This window comes from Corvus moneduloides, chromosome 6 (assembly GCF_009650955.1).
Source record: "Corvus moneduloides isolate bCorMon1 chromosome 6, bCorMon1.pri, whole genome shotgun sequence".
NCBI classification, from domain to species: Eukaryota; Metazoa; Chordata; class Aves; order Passeriformes; family Corvidae; genus Corvus; species Corvus moneduloides.
In genome coordinates, this window is record NC_045481.1 from 10,369,371 (window position 1) to 10,389,122 (window position 19,752).

Sequence of the window (19,752 nt, forward strand, 5' to 3'; positions counted from 1 at the left end):
TGTGCTGTATTTGTACTTAAATGGCTGAGCAGTTCAGTGTTGTAGTGTTAGAAAACTTCAATGTTGCTACTCCAGGGCTTGCAGAGCTACGCTTGAAAATTGCATCTGCTGCAGAGCATTGGTTCATTCCTCTGCAGTAGGTAACCTCTTCTCTCCACCAGGTAACCTTGGTGCTGCTCTGTCCCTGCACTGGAGGTGGGGGCATTTCCTGAGTCACCATGTTCTGTCTGGAACTGTTTAAAAAGTGTAGTGGGTAATGTCAGCATCTTGCAGTTTCTCCAAGCTTTTACTGTGCTGTTTGACTTACAGTGTGCCTTCAGCTGGATCAGGGTAATGACCCAATTAAGTGTATGGAGAGAGGTTTTTACAATGACTTTTACCTGTGATGAGGAGAGGAGCAAGGCTGTTTACATTTTAGGGCATTACTGGAGGTCAGTTGAACAGTTTCATATGTGCCAAGGAACCTCATGTGTTTGGTTGAGACTTTCTTGTCTTGCTCATCCTTCCACCGCACCAGGAGCAGTGTCTGTGGGAGTTGTTTGTAGGCCAGGAGACGCTGGGGTTGCAGTGTAGCTCTGGATATTCTACATTGCTTAGAGAAGCTGCTGCTTAGTGCTGTGCCTTTTCCAGCTGTGTCTGGGGCCAGATTCCCATGTCTTTCCTGCAATGGGTACCTTTTTTCAGAGCTGTGTGTCTGTTACATGACTGTGCAGGTGTGTACAAGGTGCTGTCATCCACTATGTGACCTGGTGAGTGGAGCTTCGCTCACTGAGAGGTGGAAGGCTGAGCTATGCACCTGCAGGGTGAGATGTCTGTCTAAATGTGAATATGCTGTTCTTGTGTTAGTGGAGAAGCAGTAGTTTACCTGCCCCTGACTTGGAACTTCTTTACTGGTACTGTGTAGGGTGATACTACATTTCCCTCTTCCCTCCTCAAGACTTAAGACTTTTTATAATGTTGCTCTGCTTGATGCACTATTCCAACCTTTTTTTTTTTATAGTCAGCAAGCATCTTCTTAAAGCTGCTGTAGCTGAATCCTTTCTAGATAAGAGTTTTTAAGCAACAGAAGAGGCGAGGTGATGTCATTCCTGTTGCTTTTCACACGGCTATTCAGAGCTCTGTTGGAAGCAATGAAAGCTGGTTGGTTTTCTGCTTCTGAAATAGAGATGAGCTGAGAAGCAGTAGAAATAGCAGTAGAAATATTCAAGCATGTATAGTCCTGTAAAAATGTTGCTGTCTTAGTCATGATGCCTGTTTTTCTTTTGCCAGCTGGAAGAACTTTGTGGAAATTATGGCTTTACCACAAGAAGAATTAGTTTTGGTCTTTGAGAATACAAGTCTTGGTCAAAATAAAGTCTTCGCATTCCTTAGCCTTGAAGTTTTTTGTATTCTTTGTTTTTTTTCTTGCCCTGTTACAGCTGTGTGCAGAGCTACTGTTCATAATAGATCAGTGTAAGCAAGTCTAATACACAGGATGCATAGTAAAACACTTCAAGCAAAATGGTGAATAAATAAATGAATATTTTTTTCTTTTAATATGCATACGGTACACAAAAGCATGCTAATTTGCAAATATCTTTCAAGTTTCTGAGACTTGAAATGTGAAAACAAATTAGTCAAATGTAGTGTATTTCTATTGACAGCTGCCTTTCTTGTTTTCTCAGGCTGCCCTTTTAAATGTTGCCCCATTGGCTGCAGTAATGACTACAAGCCCCACTTGTTCTTGGGAAACAATGCAGCTTTACTACACATCTTCATATGAAAAGCTTCATGCTCCTCCTGTATCATCCCCCACGTACTGCATCATGAGCTCTTGACCACACATGGTGCATCAAGCACATAGTAGTAATGTTGGAGGAATATAGAAGGAGCAAAGACTCAGACTGTAATTTATTGATGTGTCAGTTGATCACTGATGACTCCATAGTAACTTACTTTATTGATTTGTGACCATTAAGCTATTTGAAAACTGTATTTCTCTGACCATGCTTTTGTGTGAGTATTGATCTCTTTAAATATTGTATTTTTCTGACCATGCTTCTGTTAAAGATATCTTATTTTTTCAGGTTGCAGTTGTTAAAATGAAGTGTACAGAGCGCATTTATGCAATGAAAATTCTAAATAAATGGGAAATGCTTAAAAGGGCAGAGGTAAGTAATACGTTTTTTAACACAGAGAATTTTTAAAATTAGGAACATTAGGAAGATTACATTGAAGCTCTTCCAGATTAGGAAGAATTATTTCATGGACATAGGAGCTTCGTTCTTTTCTCTTTTTTTTTTCCTTAAGCTGTTTTAATGCAATCAAGTCTGACAGTCCCTTCCAGGCATCTGTTGTTCTCAGCATTACTGTGTATTCGTTTACCAGACAGTCTGCCCTAGTTCTTACCCGGAATTTATTGGGCAGATTTTTGTTTACAGTAAAGGCACGTTAAAGACTACATGAAAGCTGAGATTGGTGGTACTATGACATTCACAGCTGTATACAAAAACGTTATGAAAAGGTCTTTCTTCTCTTCCATTCAGAAAGCATGCATTAAGGAGCTTTGCATCCTACAGTTTGTAACAGGATTTGTATAGCTAGTAAAACTATAAATATTTTTGAATCAGAGATTCAGATGGTAAAACAAAACGTGTTAAGAAGGTAAATCTGTTTAAGAAGGGTTTTTTTGGTGAAAGGCGATGTTCACTGTCACAACAAATTGTGTAAATGTAAAGGCGAATGGGTACATCACACATTAGGAGAAAAATACGAGGAATACACAGTGGGAAGCAGCTTCTTAGGTATTTCTAGGATACATACTCCCGTATGATAGAGGAAAACCTTATGGCAGGTATATAATATTACATGAGTTAGCAGATAAATGAGCAATAGATTTGAGGAGAAAAGACATGTACTGCATCAGGACTTGCAGCAGTTCTGTAAGGGGCAAGCAATAGCTGCTTTGCTGAGGTCTGAGCTTGCTGACCCTTCCCTGTCCCATTATTCTGTCCCTTTCCTGACACTTCCTCCCCTCAGCCTGCCCTTCCTAGTCCCTCCCTTCCTTTCAGTGAGTCAGTGCCAGGCCTTTTCCCGTGACAAAATCTCCTCCCTCTTGTTAAGTCCCTCTTCACCACTGCCTTTGCCCGATTTAGTCACAGTCTGTCCCTTCATCCATCCATGCACTTCTTTAGAGGCAGCAGCAGCCGCTGCCACCCAGCTCTCCTTTGAGTTGTCAGGAGATTTCACACCCTGGGCTGTGCTGCATCAGCGGTTCTGCATTAAGCCTTTCCCTGTATGAGGGAAATTTGGTGCCTTTTCTGCGCAGATTTCACTGTGTTAATTCATTGGTCAGTATAGAATTATTTTAAACAGAAATCTTTGCAGGGGTCTCCCAAACTCTAATGGAAATACAGCTATGCTGGCTTACTTCTGTCATTTTTAAAGTGATTTCATTAAGTGGCCTAAGTAGATGCAGCTTTTGCATGTAGAGAAGACAGCTGTTTACAAATTGTGTTCTGATCATGCAACTAACTCGTCTTATCCTCTCAGCAGGCATGGAGGATGTATAATGAGCAATAGTTTTCCCAATACACATTTAGGAAAAGTAACAGTCAAAAGACATTTTCTTTCTGCGGATTTTCCCCGCTTACAAAGGACAATAAAGGAGCTGTCTTCTCTGTGGGACCGCTTTCTCTTTTCATGTTCAGTTTGCTCTCTTGATTTGGCTTTTCTGGATAAGCAGGACATTACAACCTGCATATCAAGTTCATGCAACATCTGATTGTTAAAAATTTCCCAAATGTGGTAAAACTTGTTAGCTTTTAAAATGAAGCCTGCAAGACTACACTAGCCTCTTAAATGGAGAGTTCCACTGAAAAAGCAGACTTCAGGTATTTTATTAATCCACTTCATCTATTATTACATAGAAATGTTATCATCATTATTATGAGTGGTCTAAGAAGCATGTTGTTAACACTGGTTTATGTTTGTTGTGTATGACATAAAACATATCAAGAAGTTAGCAAAATACTGCTTATTCATGTACCAGCTGCAAGAAAAAAACCCATATGGTTGGAAGCCACTGAAATAAAGGAAAGGTTAGTGAATATCACCTGACATCCATAAATGGGTTGGAAGCAAAAATAGGCATGCCATTTATGTTGATAAGGACCATTTGTATTCGTCGTTCTGACAGCAAAATATATAGTCATTAGAGTATTACTGTTGACAGCTCCAAATAAGTCCTGACTGCCTGATTAGGTAGCCTGTCACACTTTCTCAAGTCACGTCTCAAGGCCTTTTAAGCTAGTGTAAGCAAAGAAGGAGAATTTTATGCTCTGAATTCATGATGCAGTGTTCAGCAGTATTACTGGGTTTTCAGTGTTCATAACATTCCCTCGCTGTTTGAGGTTGCACAGTGTACTGGATCAAGGGACTGATGTCTTCAAAAATAAACAAACTAGTTTTCTGCGTTGGCAGCCTCCTCACATCGTGGTGCCAGGAGAGCTGAGAAGTGCTGTGCTCTGGTGCTGCGGGAAGGGGATAGGATTACTTGGAGCTGCTATAGCTGCCAGCCTTTTTTGCAGAGCGCTACTTTGGCCTTGCATTCATAAACCATTAAACAACTCAGTTGGCATTTAATTACAATTTGCTTCTCTTTGCACCAGTGATTACTAATTTATAATGTGACCACAGCATGGTCTTCTCCAGTAAAAATATAGATTGAATTTTGCTTCCTTTGGGAGAAAAATAGTTGGAGATACATTTGTAAGGTGCAATCAGTATATGATAAGGCTTGGGCCTTACAACATTTTCTAATACATCTGAAGAAGTGGCAGTGACAAAAAAAACCAAACAGTTCTTGTCTAGAACCCAAACACTTCAATCTGCAGCTACCAAATATCCTGACAATGCCTGTCTGGATTGAGAGTAGTGGAAGAGTTCCAAGGTCTGTTTCTTGATCGTTTTGATCCAATAAAAATATTAATATATTTTTATTGGGGAAGACTCGCTTGAAGTTTATGAAAGTTGGTTTTATGTAAAGATACTGAGAAAACCTGTTACACAGAGCTTGCTTCTCTGAAGTGTTGCAGTGTGCCGTTTGAAGTAAAGGAAAGATTAGTAGAAATGAAAATGTATTATACAGGACAAAGATAAGACAGTAATAGTAAAATCTGCTTATTTCCCATAGTGTGTTAGCAGTGTCTGGAACTGGGACTGTAATGTAATAAAAGTATACATGAAACTGTTTTCATAAAGGTCTTTATCGGAAGAATCAGACTTACTTTTGTAGAGCCATTATCTTTCTGCTACAGATGATAGTGACAAGTTCTCATTTTCTGACTTTAAAAAATGTTTTGTGAAACTAAGATTTGGCTTTGACTTGAATTGATATGTGGGCTTTTTGTTGTTTGGTGTTGGGAGGGGTGTTGTGTGTTAGCGTGGAGTTTTTGGGGATTGGGGGGGTTGGTGGGGTTTTTTGTTTTGGTTTGGGGTTTTTTATTTTGTTTGGTTTTTTAAAGTCACAGTCAGGATTAGAGTGACTGAATGCCTAAGACCTGCAGAGATTCCCTGGCATGTCACTTGTGTAGACTGAATTCCAATGAATAGAGACTTCTGTTCAGTAATTTGAAATAATCCCACAAAACATCCATATATATTCATCCTGTGAAAACTACTTGTTGATGTTGACAATGGCTTTCCCCCCCTCTCTTCTTTAGACAGCTTGCTTCCGAGAGGAGAGAAATGTCTTGGTGAATGGAGATTGTCAGTGGATTACTACATTGCACTATGCCTTTCAAGATGAGAACTATTTGGTATGTTTGATTCATCAGTAAATAAAAGCTTTGGGTAGTGAAAGAACTTTATTTTTGGTATATTTTTAAAATATTAGTGCATTAAATCAGTCCACCTCATGCCTCACAGCAGTGTTTCAACATTCTTGTTTTCTCCTTGAAGTAAAACTTCAAAGGGACTAACTGTAACTCCAGAAGAGTGAGAAAGTTGTGTAGGACTGTAGTATATAGAGCTTTAGTTAAGAATCTTAAATTAACTAATCTCCCCTTGCATAAAAAATACCATGTTCAAATTTAGTATTTTTGATAAGGTTGTGATTAAGTAATCTGAGAGGTGTTAACTCTGTGAAAGTAACAAATATTTTTATTTTATTTTAAACTTCCAGAATGTCTTTTGAAGCAAGATTTTGTTTTAAACTGGCGAAAGTAATTTAAAAGTTTGGTATTTTAAAATCCTTAGGGGAAAAAAGAGCCTATTTCTTAAAAGTATTTCTATAAAGTATGTTTTTAAATCAGCAGGTTGGTCATCTCAGTAATTTGAGAGACCTTAGCAAACATTTATAAAGAAAATCTGTACTCCTGTGACATTTCTTCATGATGGGTTACTAGAGGTGTGACATACAAGCCCTGTTTACTTTAGTCACAGACTATAGCAGAGTACTGGTTAGGAGCAAAGTCAGTAAAGCCCCAGTATTCTGCAGTATACTACCATACAGCTTCCCTGTGGCTACTTCAGGCTGGTTTTGCAAACCTGCTGTTTCTGTAACATCTGACACAATTGTAGTGTGAAAGTTTTCACCTTCCTAACACTAGTAGCATGGTAGCAAGTCATGAATATAAATAAGAAAAAATGTATTGATAAAAGCCTGCCAAAGAGTTCAGGAACTAAGCAAGAGTTAGAAAATAATCAATCATTTCCACAGATGCTGAAACAAAACATGTTACTTTGTCATGTCCGAAGTATTTCTAGAATAACAAGCATACAGTAAGAAAATACGTAGTCACATCTTAGGCCCTCATTTACAGGCTGTTTCCATTCAGTGGTTTGTGATAGGTCCAGGTTTTTAATCTCTCACAGTTTAGTTATCTCTGGTACTGTTGTATGATTTCAAATCAGCTTATAATTTCAAATCCCTACAGAACCAACCTTCAGACTTGCATAAAAAGCATCCTGTATTGTATTTCCAAGTAGCTTGGAAGAATGGAGCTACCTAAGGAAAAATCATTAGCTTTGTGAGGTAACAAGTAGTAGTAAAGACAGCACAGAGGGGGAATCTTTTCCCAAAGTTCCCAAAGGCGTTTAGATATTGAAGTTTCACTTGACAGCAGACCGTAGACATCTAGCATCTAATTTAAGATCCAGTATCTGAGAAGGCAACAGTTCTGCCCAGCAGCCAAAGTCAGCAGATTCCCAGCTTGCCTGAGGTCTGCTTCCACATGTGCTGAGATGCTGCCTTCCAATTTGGTCTGTTACTCAGAAACCATCTTCTGTAAATGTCTGGTGCTCACAGATGGAGTGGATCTGCATCGCAGTCACCGTTGTAAATGATGCATGAAGAAAAGGTGAAACGCATCAAGAAATCAATTCATCCAAAAACCTGGACAGAAGGTTCTCTTCCATACCATCTAGTACTTGTCCAGGGACTGAGATCTCTGATCAATTCTCTTTGGAGCTTGAAGAAGTTTATAGCTACATTTTTCCTCATCCTGGAGAGCGCTGCCTTGTTACAGAGCCTGGGCAGATCTGGTTTACTTTTTAGCTGTGCTGTTCATCCATGATCCTTGCAGAATGGAATACAAAGCTGAGATCAAAACAAGAACAGACAACAGAGCTTGGTTTTCCAACCTGGTCCTCTGCAAGAGAAAGCTCTTGGTTCCGGCATTTCCTCCCAGTGGTGTTGGTGCATTATATCTAGTGATTCTTAAATGCAAAACCACATAAGCTAACCCTGAGCAGAAGGAGAGCCTTGTGTCTTCCCCCACCTAGTGCTCTGCCATCTCTGGCTGTATGATGAAGGGTTCAGAACGAGACAAAGAGGAAGTAAGATACTAACAGAAAAATGTAGAAGCTGCCTTTGGAGAGTCTAAAAGTACTTAGGGTTTTATTCTCTCTATTTAATATTAACAGAGCATTTGATAATGCAGAACTTATATTTAAGCAAGAAATACAAAATTCTATGGAATATGTGTGTTCTGGTGTCCATTTTCTGGTTCTGCTCTTGTAGTTTTAAAACCTTTCAAGCAAATACACGATGTATTACTGTTTTCTAAACAGCCAATTCTTAAATCACATGACATGGAAATGGTAGCATAACTTTTTTCTGGTTCTTAAAAAGCTTTCGTAAGAGACAGCCTAAGTCAAGATGGGTTAGATAAGCCTTTGGTGATTTAGCTGAAGCAGATGCGATGTAAGTGCAACATAGTCCATGAATATTGAAAATTTGTATGGGACTTGAAGTTCTCCATCTCTTCCAGATTTGAATCTCTTAATTTTCTTTCCTAGTCTCATTCATGAAGAAGGGCATATGTGTATCCAACTGCCGTCAGCCTCTCAAAGGCTTCTGAGTACTCATGAAAGTATTTTGATATCCTTTTTTCCTTTGATTTCCAACTACTTTCATCCTGTTTGATGTAGTCACTTCCCTGGAAGAAATGCAATACCTCTAGATTTCAGCATCAGAACAGCCTTTGTTTTAATCCCATAAGAAGGGAGAAGCACCTCCTGGCAAGCAGATCATTTTGAATTGAAAAATTAATACAGTTCCACTTCCTCATAGAAGAGATCTCACCATCTTTCTGTGATCCAGGTGCCTTACTTCATGTGTCACCTGAGTTGCTGTTGAGCTATAAATACTTTGGGAGCTGACAGAAGTGCACTACCTTGTCTCTGAAAGGGAGAATATTTCACTTCCCACAGAAGGCTCTATAAGGTGTCTTTGCCTTGAATTTGACAGAAAATGCTTCAAGATAATATCCCTTTTAAAAGATTTATGGTTTCTGTCTGTAGCATTTTGTTTTCAAGCATAATTGTTGCATGTGTACAGTGTTCAGTACATGCTTAAAGTTTCTTGGAGCAATATACACAGATCGATTTCAACATAAGTGATGCAATTTGCCTATCAGATTAAGCCGTAATTTGAATAAGATAGAGGAAAATACCAAAACTTGTGGCTTTTGGAGTCGCTATTTTAATCCAAAAGATAGTGAGGAAATTGTTAATATTGCACTTTATGTTGCTTGCATTCCTATCTTCTTTAATTTGCTTCCCTTGTGGAAGATGAATCTGTGGCATGGACAGTGGATTCTAGGTTGCTTTTACTTTGAGGAGAAAAATAAGATGACTGCTTTGGAAATTTAACTCCAGAATAAGCAAAGTTAGTCCTGAAACCATGTATCAAATCATCTTGGGAAACATGAAACAAAATTGCTCAAGACTGGTAGTACTACATGAAGTCATTATACTTGAAGTGATGCTCTGGATTTAGGTGGATGTTGCTAGGAAATACCTGAAACATAATCCTTGTTTTGTGGTATGAGAAACAAATAGCATGCCTGAGTCTTCTTCTTTTATGTCACCCTATCAGTTTTGGTCTTTTCCATGGATAGGGTGATGGCTGATTGGCCTAGGAGGCTGTTTACATTTTCATTGAAATATATTCAAAGGAACGTTAATCTTTGACTTCTGAATTTCCCACCTTAGTGCCTCTGGCTTGGCAGTGCTTTTGGCTTGTTATGGGCATCCATGTATAGTACAGTAATGTAATGTATAGTGTCATCAAGTGCCTGCCAGCTGTGGTATGCATCCATGATGTGGAATGTGCCAAGATGAGCATTTGAAGATGTTGATGTGATAAGTGCCACTTTAGGAACAACGAGTAGTATTGAAATGGTACCAAAACTGAAAGTAGTAACTAAATGTATATTTTAGACTAAGCTGCATCAATTATTGAGTTTAACTATACATTTTCTTTCATAATCCCCTGAATGTTTGCAGTTTAAGAGTTGGTAACCTACATTAGTTTCGATGATATTAGGTAATTTTCTTTGTGATACTAGTTAAGACAAAAATAAACTCACCCTGATTTACTTGTTTGTTGCTGCCATATTTTATTTTGGCTTTTTTTATCATAGGAACTAAATGCTGATGTGTCATTCTTACTGTGATTGTGAAAGGAATATGTCTTTTTATACTAAGTAAGTAAATAAGTAAAACAGACGACCACCAATTTTGACTACTTTTCACAGGCATAGAAAAAAAATAGTGAAAGGGTTTTTTTCAGGGGTTCACTGATGAACTGTAATTTTTTTTCTTGCCAGCTGTCTCTCAGTACTTGATTGCTTTATTTCCGTATTTTCAGTATCTGGTGATGGACTACTATGTTGGTGGTGACTTGCTGACACTTCTCAGTAAGTTTGAAGACAAGCTTCCTGAAGATATGGCTAGGTTCTACATTGGTGAAATGGTGCTTGCTATACATTCCATACATGAGCTGCATTATGTGCACAGGTAAAATACCTTCTCATTTGGCAAAAAGTACATGTACAGTTATATGAAGTTAATCCCAAAGACACTGCTGTATATGCAAATGGACACAGTAGCCAAAGGCAAACTGCTATGGATACATGCTTACTTTATGCTGTACAATAGCTCTATAAGCTACTTTATTTTAAATATCAAGTTTTGATGGATTGATATCAGAAGCAGTGACATTTATCTGACTAACCTTTTAAAGTGTCTTCTATTTTTAATCAGGGCTCTTGACTTATTCTCAATTCACTTAATAAATATTTATCTGCCTTTGTCCAAGCAACCTAGAAGTTTGAAGGGGTTTGAAATGGTTTGAACTTTCTACAGATGTTTAGATATTCTGCAAAATTTATACACAGTAAGCCCATGATAACATCAGTGCATGTACTTACCTGAGGTCATTCTCAAACAGATTTTGTAATCAGTGGGCATGTGCTGGTCTAGTTTTGCACACAAGACGTGTATTCCAAATTAGTGGCTACCATCAAGTAAACTTAGGTTGTGGTTGGTAGTAGCTTGTACAGTTAAAGTTTAAAAAGTATAGGGAATTCTCAACTATAATTCTTTGAACTCTTCCGTTTGCACTTTGATTGCTGTTTCAAAAATTAAAAAGAAAAGACATTTAAACTCTCTAAAACTCCTGTGAGTAAATGTGGGCAATATTTGGGGATTTAATAATGTTACTGCCTCAGAGAAGTTCACCAGAGGCAGCATTGCACCAATTTCCAAGGATGGTGGCCTGACTTGCTGAGCAGCTACATCTTTTCATGGGGCTGAATGAAGGTCTGTTGTGGCAATAGGAGTATGTGGCTCTGTGGCCAAAACACGTGCTTTGAACAGGACATGTGCCAATGCCCAAAAAATTACTGCTTGGCAACTGGAATGGATTAGGAGGAAGCATGATTGCTCTGGAGAGGGTTTCAAGGACCCTTTAAGGGCTTATACGACCTGTCAGCTGTAGAGAGGAGACAGTGGAGCTCAGAGAGGAGTCATTAAGCCTTTGTGAACAGCAGTACTGGTCCCTGAGGCAAGTGAGAGCTGCATGCCAAGCAAAGATTGGCTCATGATGCAAGTGGCACTGTGAGGAATGCTCTTCAAAAAACAAACAAACAAATCAGTGTATACTTGTATATTAGTTTTCATAGTCCCCTGCAACTACTGAGCTTGACTGGTGCTTGTGGGACTGTAAGAGAATGCTGACAATATCTGGAACTGAAATGTATGGAATAAGTTTAACAGTACAGAATTACTAATTAATTTGCTGGGGAAGCATAGTGACATAGTCCAATTGTCTCAGCACATATTTTTGTGTATTATCATAAGTAAATATGCATTTAAATTTATATAGACAGGCATAGATTAGCATTTATTATTTTGTATTAAGACTGCTAATGAGTAGCAGTATTAGTGACATTTCAGTAATTAATTTCAGAGCATTAACCCTTGGTTAAAAAAGGTTAATTCCAGTTTGTGTTGGAAAAACATATCAAGTTGGCAGAATTTTTACACATATGAGAAGCCTTTGTTAAGTCTGTCACAGTTTTTCTCACAAATCTCAAGTGTGAGTCTGGAATTCAGCACCTTAAAAATCAGCCATTGTCAGCTTCCACATCTGTGTAGTAAGGTGTATTAGAACACCTTATTTTTGTTTACTCCTAGTAATTCTAGTCTCCTTCTCAAAGATTAAACTGGAGGTATTGTACAATTTTTAAGTTTTTCAACACATGTAGTGGCATTTGGAACCTCACATTTGAAAAGAAATACAGATTTCATGGTGCAACAAAACTGGTGGGTTTAAGGTTGGTCAAGAGGAGAGAGTCATAAATTGTACCATAAAAAGAGTTTACATCAGTGGGTAAAATTCTGTGTTGATCCAAGATTAATATTTACAAGCAGAGCTAATATTGTGTGTTTAAATCTTCTCACGTCTTTCTGTTACAACAGGGACATAAAGCCGGATAATGTTCTTTTGGACATGAATGGCCACATACGACTGGCAGACTTTGGGTCCTGTCTGAAAATGAGTGAAGATGGCACAGTATGTATAAAGCAAAATTTATTTGGGTTGCTGGTAGTGGAGCCTTAGAAGTGAGTTGCTGCTTTTAAAGAGATTTAGACATCATCAGTGTGCATAAGGGAGGTGATAGATTGGTAACTTTCTGACACGCTAAAAATTGAGGGTACAGTATAACTCAACATACTTAAATGCGTTTTTGAAACCTTCATCTCCTTGTTTTACAGGCTGCTAACTTTTAAAGTTAGCCTCTGCTATATTTTTCTAATGTTCACTTTTTGTTCTAATGACCGTTTAAGTGGGGGGAACGGTCAGTGACCAGCTACACCAGTTAGGCACACACAAATGTGGAGTCGCCATCCAAACAGATGCGTAGATGTGGCACTTGGGGATATGGTTTAGCTGGACTTTGCAGTGCTCAGTTAACAGCTGATCTTAAAGGTCTTTTCCAACCTAAATGATTGTCTTGATTCTATAATTAATAAGCAGTTTGTTTTATATGCCTCTGACAAATGGAACAGCAACATGATGGTAATTGGCCATCTTGTGCAGCAGATTGGATATACCTCTAAAAGATAAATGTGACGGGTTTTGTTTGTTTTGCCTCGTTTAGGGCACTTCCAGGGTGCCAGTCCTGCCAAGGTATGACATGCAGCATCGTTCACTGATTTTGGCACGAAGTCACATCTTGTTGATGTTCTCTAGTCATAAATGCCTGTCAAAGCTTTACCATAAAAAATGCAAAATGAAGGAGCCATTAGAATTGACAACATATTCCTAGAGGTTAGAGCTGTGCTGCCCTGATGGTCAGGGCTTCCCCACTACTTGGGCACAGAGTAATTTCCCCACTTTATTCCTGTAGTGAATCCAGTTGCACATTGGGCAATAAACATTAAACTGATTTCAGACATAATAAAACTTACCCAGGAAATTTGTTCTGTGATCTTCAAATTAAACTGTAAAATTCAAGAGTAGGACCTGATCTCTCTACTTAGTCCTTTTTCATTTCAACTTCTGGCAATGAATTGCAGTTTTAAAGTATGAACAGCCACAAAGGCAAAATATATTTTGTCTTTCTGCTTTCACAATATCTGTGATTATTTTGGGTTTCTGCTGTGTTCAGAATAAAACATATCGATGTTATGTAGCAGTAGAATGGAACTTAATCTCTGCAGTCTTTGTTACTTTCTTAATATTTTCTTTGTTATGTTGCTGTGATTTTATAGATATCTTCCTTCTCCATAATCATGTCATGGTGTCTCTGTTTTCCAGAAATACTAGTGTTTGAGTAAAAAAGTTCCTGAGAGATACTGGAAACTTATGAGAATTATGTTTGCCTTATTTTTAAGGTACAGTCATCAGTAGCAGTGGGTACTCCTGACTACATCTCTCCTGAAATACTGCAAGCGATGGAAGATGGAATGGGGAAATATGGGCCTGAATGTGACTGGTGGTCACTGGGTGTCTGCATGTATGAAATGCTGTATGGTGAAACACCCTTCTATGCAGAGTCACTAGTGGAAACCTATGGGAAGATTATGAATCATGAAGTAAGAGTTGTATTAAATCTCTTGTGTTCTAAGTTTATAATGTTTACAGAGCAACTTGTCACTTACAGATATTGAAGTGATGGTAGTTTTTTGCTTTTTCACAGTGTTTTAGATTCATGTTGTGTAGGTTTGTTGGTTCAGATTTTAGGAATGCTTGCTTCTCTGAACTGCAGAAATTTAATTCTTTGACAAATTGGAATTTTTCTCTAAATGCTGATGTTCTTGTTGGAAAATCTAAGCAATCATCACAAAATCAAAATTAAAGTCTGCTCTTGTGTCAGCTTCCTCTGGACTGTGCAGGAGAAATTAAGTAATGCATTATTTGCACAGCTGTGCACATTTTCTGTCACACTGATAACAGTATCAAAAAGTGGACCAGCGTAGACATGAGCTGCACGAAGAACCTGAGTTTGGGAGGAGTTGCCTGGAGTGGCAGTGGGTAGAAAAACATGAGCTGCATGAAGAACGTGAGGTCAGGGGGTTTGTCCAGGGTCAGAGTGGTAGGGAAACATTGGAACTTGGGGGTGCATTTTGAACATTAGACAGTATGAATAAAGCAGTCCCTGGTGTCCTTTCACGAGCTCTGTTAGAAGGAGGTGGTCATGTGCATACTCCAGGTAGCCAGAAGCTGTTGCATAGGCGAGTGTGTTCCTCCATTTTCTTCTCCCCGGGTTTACCGTGCTGGACTCTCACCATGAAGCAGTGATGGATAGGATGTGAAATCCTTGCCAGAGCTGACACCCTTACTGTCATGAATATTAATCTCTTCTGTTGCTTGAATTTCTTCAATGAACTAGCTGATTGCAACTGTAACCAGTGTAAACTTGTTACTCTGTTAAAATATGACTGTATGCTTTTCATTGAAAGTTTTAAAGTTTCATTTCATTTATGAGGGTTTGGTCCTTAATTATTTCATTTTTAAACTTGAAAAGTTGTATTATAATATATGTATTTATATATATAAATATATCAGCAGCTTGATCTACTGGGCGGCATCTCTGCCCAAGAAAGAGGGGTTGAAACTAGGATGATCTTTCTGGTTCCTTCCAACCCAAACCATTCTATGATTCTGTGATATGTGTAAATATGCTACTGTCTTTTATTGGAAAGCAAACAAACAAACCAATAACAAAAAAACCCCAACCAACCAACCAAAAGACCCCCCCAAAAGCCCTTCCTGGCTATACAGCAGTAGTAGTAACATGCTAAAATACAAATAAAGTTTTCCCAGTTTTTTCAATCTACAGTAATTTCAGTTGTTAGTGGTAATTAGAATTTTTAGATCTTATGTTTGTTTATGATAATAGAAATACTTTCTAAATGTAGATTATATTTTGGTAAGAAAAACAGGTATTTAACTTAAAAATTAGAAAAATACATTTTAAATATGATAGCATAAAGAATTGACCAACATCATGGGGTTTTAAGAGCTGAAATTAATTTAATCTCAAGGAGTACATCTCCAGGAGATCAACGGGACCTCTGACTAAGAATACCAGTGAGAGTCTGTTTTTATTGTACGATCTTTAATATATTGTTGTGTGTAAAAATTCTGGTATGTCTTTTTAAAAAAGTTTACTTTTCCTAACAGAGTTACTGTAATCACAGATCAAACAGATCTGTTTTAAAGAAATTGAAAAATGATTTCTTGTCTTTGAAATCCAATTTAAGACAAAAAATCTGTCACTGAATAGATTGAATTGTGCTCTGTCATTGCTCACTGTAACTAGAACAGTATTTGACTATTCATCTCCAGTTTTATTGGTGTAATTTTATGGTTTTTTTGAAACTACAGTTGGCAGTTTTGGAATTAATTCCTTCTCTAAAAATTTCTCTATTTGTTTTGTTTTCTAGGAACGGTTTCAGTTTCCATCCCATGTTACAGATGTATCTGAAGAAGCAAAAGATCTTATTCAGCGACTTATCTGCAGCAGGGAGCGTAGACTGGGACAGAATGGAATAGAGGATTTTAAGTCTCATGCATTTTTTGAAGGACTTAATTGGGATAACATCCGAAACCTAGAAGCACCTTACATTCCAGAAGTTAGCAGTCCTTCTGACACCTCAAACTTTGATGTAGATGATGATGTACTAAGAAATCCAGTGAGTGTTTGTTTTAAAATATTACTAATGGAAGTGTGCATCTTGCTGCACTGTAAGGTAGTAATGAGAACTTACTTCAAAATAAATAAAGTAAGAGATTAAAAATAAGTCGCTCCAAACGTGAAGAATTCAAGTTTTTCACCTCTTTGGCATTTTGTGCTATCAGAAATCATAAGCTGCTTTTTTAAGTGGTAGCACTTGCCAAAATGCATTACTGTTACATGGTCGGAGTTAAAACATATTTAGGTGGGGAAAAAAGCCCATTAGTTGCCCTTTCAATTTATCTTTACAGGGAGCTAGTATTTGGATTTGTTCCTTCTCAAAGGTGAAATAAAATCTGCCTTTAGAAATACACATATATTCTCTGTGTAGCTTGCAAGCACAGCTGTCCAAGTGAGAGGACTCATCCTGCTACTTCTCCACTCACTTAAGAACCAGGAGGTTGGTTCTTGGAGTAAGGAACATTGGTGTTCCACTCCTCCATTTCTGTTGTCTTGTAGTTTACAAATGGGCCAGGAGGAGAGAGCTTTTGTGGTAATTTGTTCACCAGCTTGTACTCCAAGAAATGAAGAGCTTTTGGCATGTTTTTCGATTACATGTCTGACAGTAACTAGAACACAATGACTAACAGCATGCATTTTGGTGCCAGGTCACTTTTAATTAGGAACTTGAAATTTCGGGTTTCCTTTTACTGGCTGCATCGTGCTTTGAACTTGTTGAAATGCTGCCCTTTCAAGTGCCAGTTCAAGAGGCTCCGAAATTCAAGTCATTCTGTTAGGTGACCTAATCTGAAATAAAGCTTGTCCAGAGGCAGTGGAGCATAACTGCCAATTGTCAGTTGGTGTATTAAGAAAAATCTTTCCATTAGCTGTCTCTCTTTTAGCTGTTGAGGCTTAATGAAATGCTTTTCACTCTGTATGGGTTCTCTGTTGGGTTTTCATGCACATTGTTTTCATGCAGGAAGTGGTGCCACCAAGTTCTCATACAGGCTTTTCTGGATTGCATTTACCATTCGTTGGGTTTACATACACAACTGATAGGTAAGCAAAGGATATGTTCTTCATTAAACTTGTTTCCCAAATGCAGCTGATTCCTGGGAATTCTCATTTTTATAAACGTGTGGAAAGGTTGATGTCCATAGGTAGGTATACCTGTGGCTAAACTTTTATCCCTTGTTTTTTGTTTTTCAAATGTCTGAACATATTTTGATCCTGTTTGCCAAGCTTAGGTGCGTTTGTATTTGATATTTTATCTATTTGAAATGAAAGAAAGTTAAGGGACTAGATGTGTCAATTGCAGTTCCTGCGTTGAGAGGCTGAGAGCAAGTCTTGTCCACAATGGACATCTGCCAGGAACTGTTCAGGATTATCTCATTGCTCCACTGTCCTGCTGGTGTAGACCAAGTTAACACAGAAGGTTCTGAGCCTGGACAAAGTGGCTCACTTTGCATATCTTTGAAATGTCCTCCCTCTGACTTCAGAGATCTCTCAAACATATGCTTATCTCTGATCTTAAGGTATTATGGCCTGTTTGTTATTCTGTTATTTCTCTTTGCTGGGGTTTGTTACCCCATGAACCCAAAACATGCATGTCATCCTTTTCACAGTGAGATGATGTGCCGTAACTTAAATCCATCTTTGCCTTGCTTTAAACTAAACTTTTGGGGTTGTCCCTCAGCTATCTTAGTGCAGGTACATTTACCTGCTTCCTTTCCTGCCAGGTGCCTGTAACCTTTGGCATGGGAGAGTTAACATTTTCAATCGTAGGCAGTTTGTGAAGTGAAGGTACATCTGCATCATTGAAGTCCTGCATGCAGGTATCTTAATTCTACAGCAATTGCACAGTAGCTAGGGAATAATAAGTTTACCCTGAGAATTGTCTCTACAGTAACAATTACTGCACTAATTGTACTTGTCAATTTAAGGTGCGTATTTGGTGGAATCCCAGCATGTCCCAGCTATAGACTGCTGTGAGTATTTATTAAAATGTCCTAACTTATGTATTTCTGTTCAGCTCTTTATCTGATAGAGGCACTTTAAAGAATGTGCTGCAGTCTGACACTGTAACCAAAGATATGGATGTACAGCGCGACTTAAAGAACACTTCACAAATAGAAGGCTATGAAAAGAAAATACGGAAATTAGAGCAAGAAAAGCAGGATTTGAACAGAAAACTGCAAGGTTAGTGGTTTATATTTGTTTGGATTCTTAGTTCTGCTCATTGGAACATATTTGATTGAAAATCTTTTCCTTTCTTTTTGGATTTTAAGAATCTACACAGACAATGCAGAACCTCCAAGGTCCAGTATGTGTTACAGCAAATACAAGCCGTGATAAGGAGATTAAAAAATTAAATGAAGAAATTGAACGGTTGAAGAACAAATTAACAGGTAAGCCTCTGGCATGGTAATTATAGTAATGCAATTTATTTTGCAATAAGTAGAATTAATGTTCTTGAAGTATTTAAAAAACAAAGGGTTTTTTAAACCCTAGTTCAATGTTAAGAGGCATTTCAGTTTTTTCTAGATGAACGCTTAACTAATTCTTCCACTTGCTTGGCTTGATTGCACATACTAGCATGGAAAGTCCAGAGTGTGATGAATTGTGTGGATGGATTTAGTTAAGTATTTTGTGTGATACTTGTTTCCCTAAAAATCTCAAGAGATCCTGTGCTCTTACTCCTCCATTTGGGGAGGAGTATTGAGTTGGAAAGGTTTTATTTGGAGGCAGGTGTAAGAGAGGAGATAGAAGTCTGGCTGCTCTTCAGTAACATAAAGGAGTAGATGAGGGAATGTGTAATAGTAGTTCACATTTAAATATTTCTGAGCTCCTGCTCCCTTTGTGTTTCTGTGTTTGGTGATGCATTAATTAGGAAGCACTGAGCGTTGCAGAAAAACAAATACTGGCATCTGTCCTGAGGGAAGACTGACTCACCCATATCACTGAAAATTTGTTGCTTGACAATGCTGTTAGTTTATCCATGCAAACCTCCTGTTAGCCCCTAATTTTTAAGTGGGAATCAGTGATAAACAAAGTGGTAGTTTTGAATCCTAATGACTTGGCTGAGAGTTTTATAGAGGCCTGTATACTGTGAGTTCAGATGCTGAGTTGCTGATGCTGATTTTTTAAAAATGTTTTTTCCCCATTTCGTTTGACAATATACCCTTTTTGTCTGTGTATGCACTGCAAAAATCAGCTCTGCTCTCCTACATAGATTATCCTTCCAAAAAAAGCTATTCTTGTGTATTCTGAAATTAGGTTTGATTCACAGCAGTTAGATTAAGGTTCTGCTTTTGCAAAGGGTTTGGGTTTATCTAGTTCTTCAATCAGTGATGTCCTGTTAAAATCTAGCAGTATGTTCTGATTAAAAAGAGGTATCATTGGTTCACGTAGGGTGGGAGGAAGTTTGTTCTGAGGTGAGGAAAGGAATAATACTTCAAGCATTACAGCAGTGCTGGGGATCCTGAATACATGGGTCCATTTTCCTGGTCTGTCACAGACATCAGGGAACTTGAATGAGACAGTTATTCCCTGTGAAATTTCTTATTTATTTGTTTAATGGAAGTAGTAATTAAAACCAAAATAGAGAATGGCAGTTCATTTTCTTAGAGTTGGTAAGACTGAGCAGAAGTATATAAAGGTGGCTATGCTGGGTTTTTTGCACTTAAAACCAATAATTTCAAATCAAATTTGTTTATTTGTCTTTGAAAGTAAAGAGAGAACAAACTGCTAGGTATAGGGGCAGTCAGGTCTCCAGATTGCCTTGTGCAGGATGGTATTT

The 19,752-nt window shown here is 38.1% G+C and overlaps 1 protein-coding gene across 18 annotated transcripts in view; it reads left to right on the forward strand.

The window, feature by feature from the left end:
• CDC42BPB (CDC42 binding protein kinase beta) overlaps positions 1 to 19,752 on the forward strand; it is a 91,570-nt gene that overhangs the window by 39,083 nt on the left and 32,735 nt on the right. For all 18 annotated transcript variants that reach the window (XM_032113484.1, XM_032113489.1, XM_032113485.1 and 15 more), the window contains exons 3-11: positions 2,067 to 2,150; positions 5,703 to 5,798; positions 10,136 to 10,284; positions 12,250 to 12,343; positions 13,669 to 13,869; positions 15,724 to 15,972; positions 16,933 to 17,012; positions 17,986 to 18,152; positions 18,242 to 18,361. In XM_032113484.1, coding sequence (XP_031969375.1) covers positions 2,067 to 2,150; positions 5,703 to 5,798; positions 10,136 to 10,284; positions 12,250 to 12,343; positions 13,669 to 13,869; positions 15,724 to 15,972; positions 16,933 to 17,012; positions 17,986 to 18,152; positions 18,242 to 18,361 — 1,240 coding nt within the window. The remainder of the gene's footprint in view (positions 1 to 2,066; positions 2,151 to 5,702; positions 5,799 to 10,135; positions 10,285 to 12,249; positions 12,344 to 13,668; positions 13,870 to 15,723; positions 15,973 to 16,932; positions 17,013 to 17,985; positions 18,153 to 18,241; positions 18,362 to 19,752) is intronic.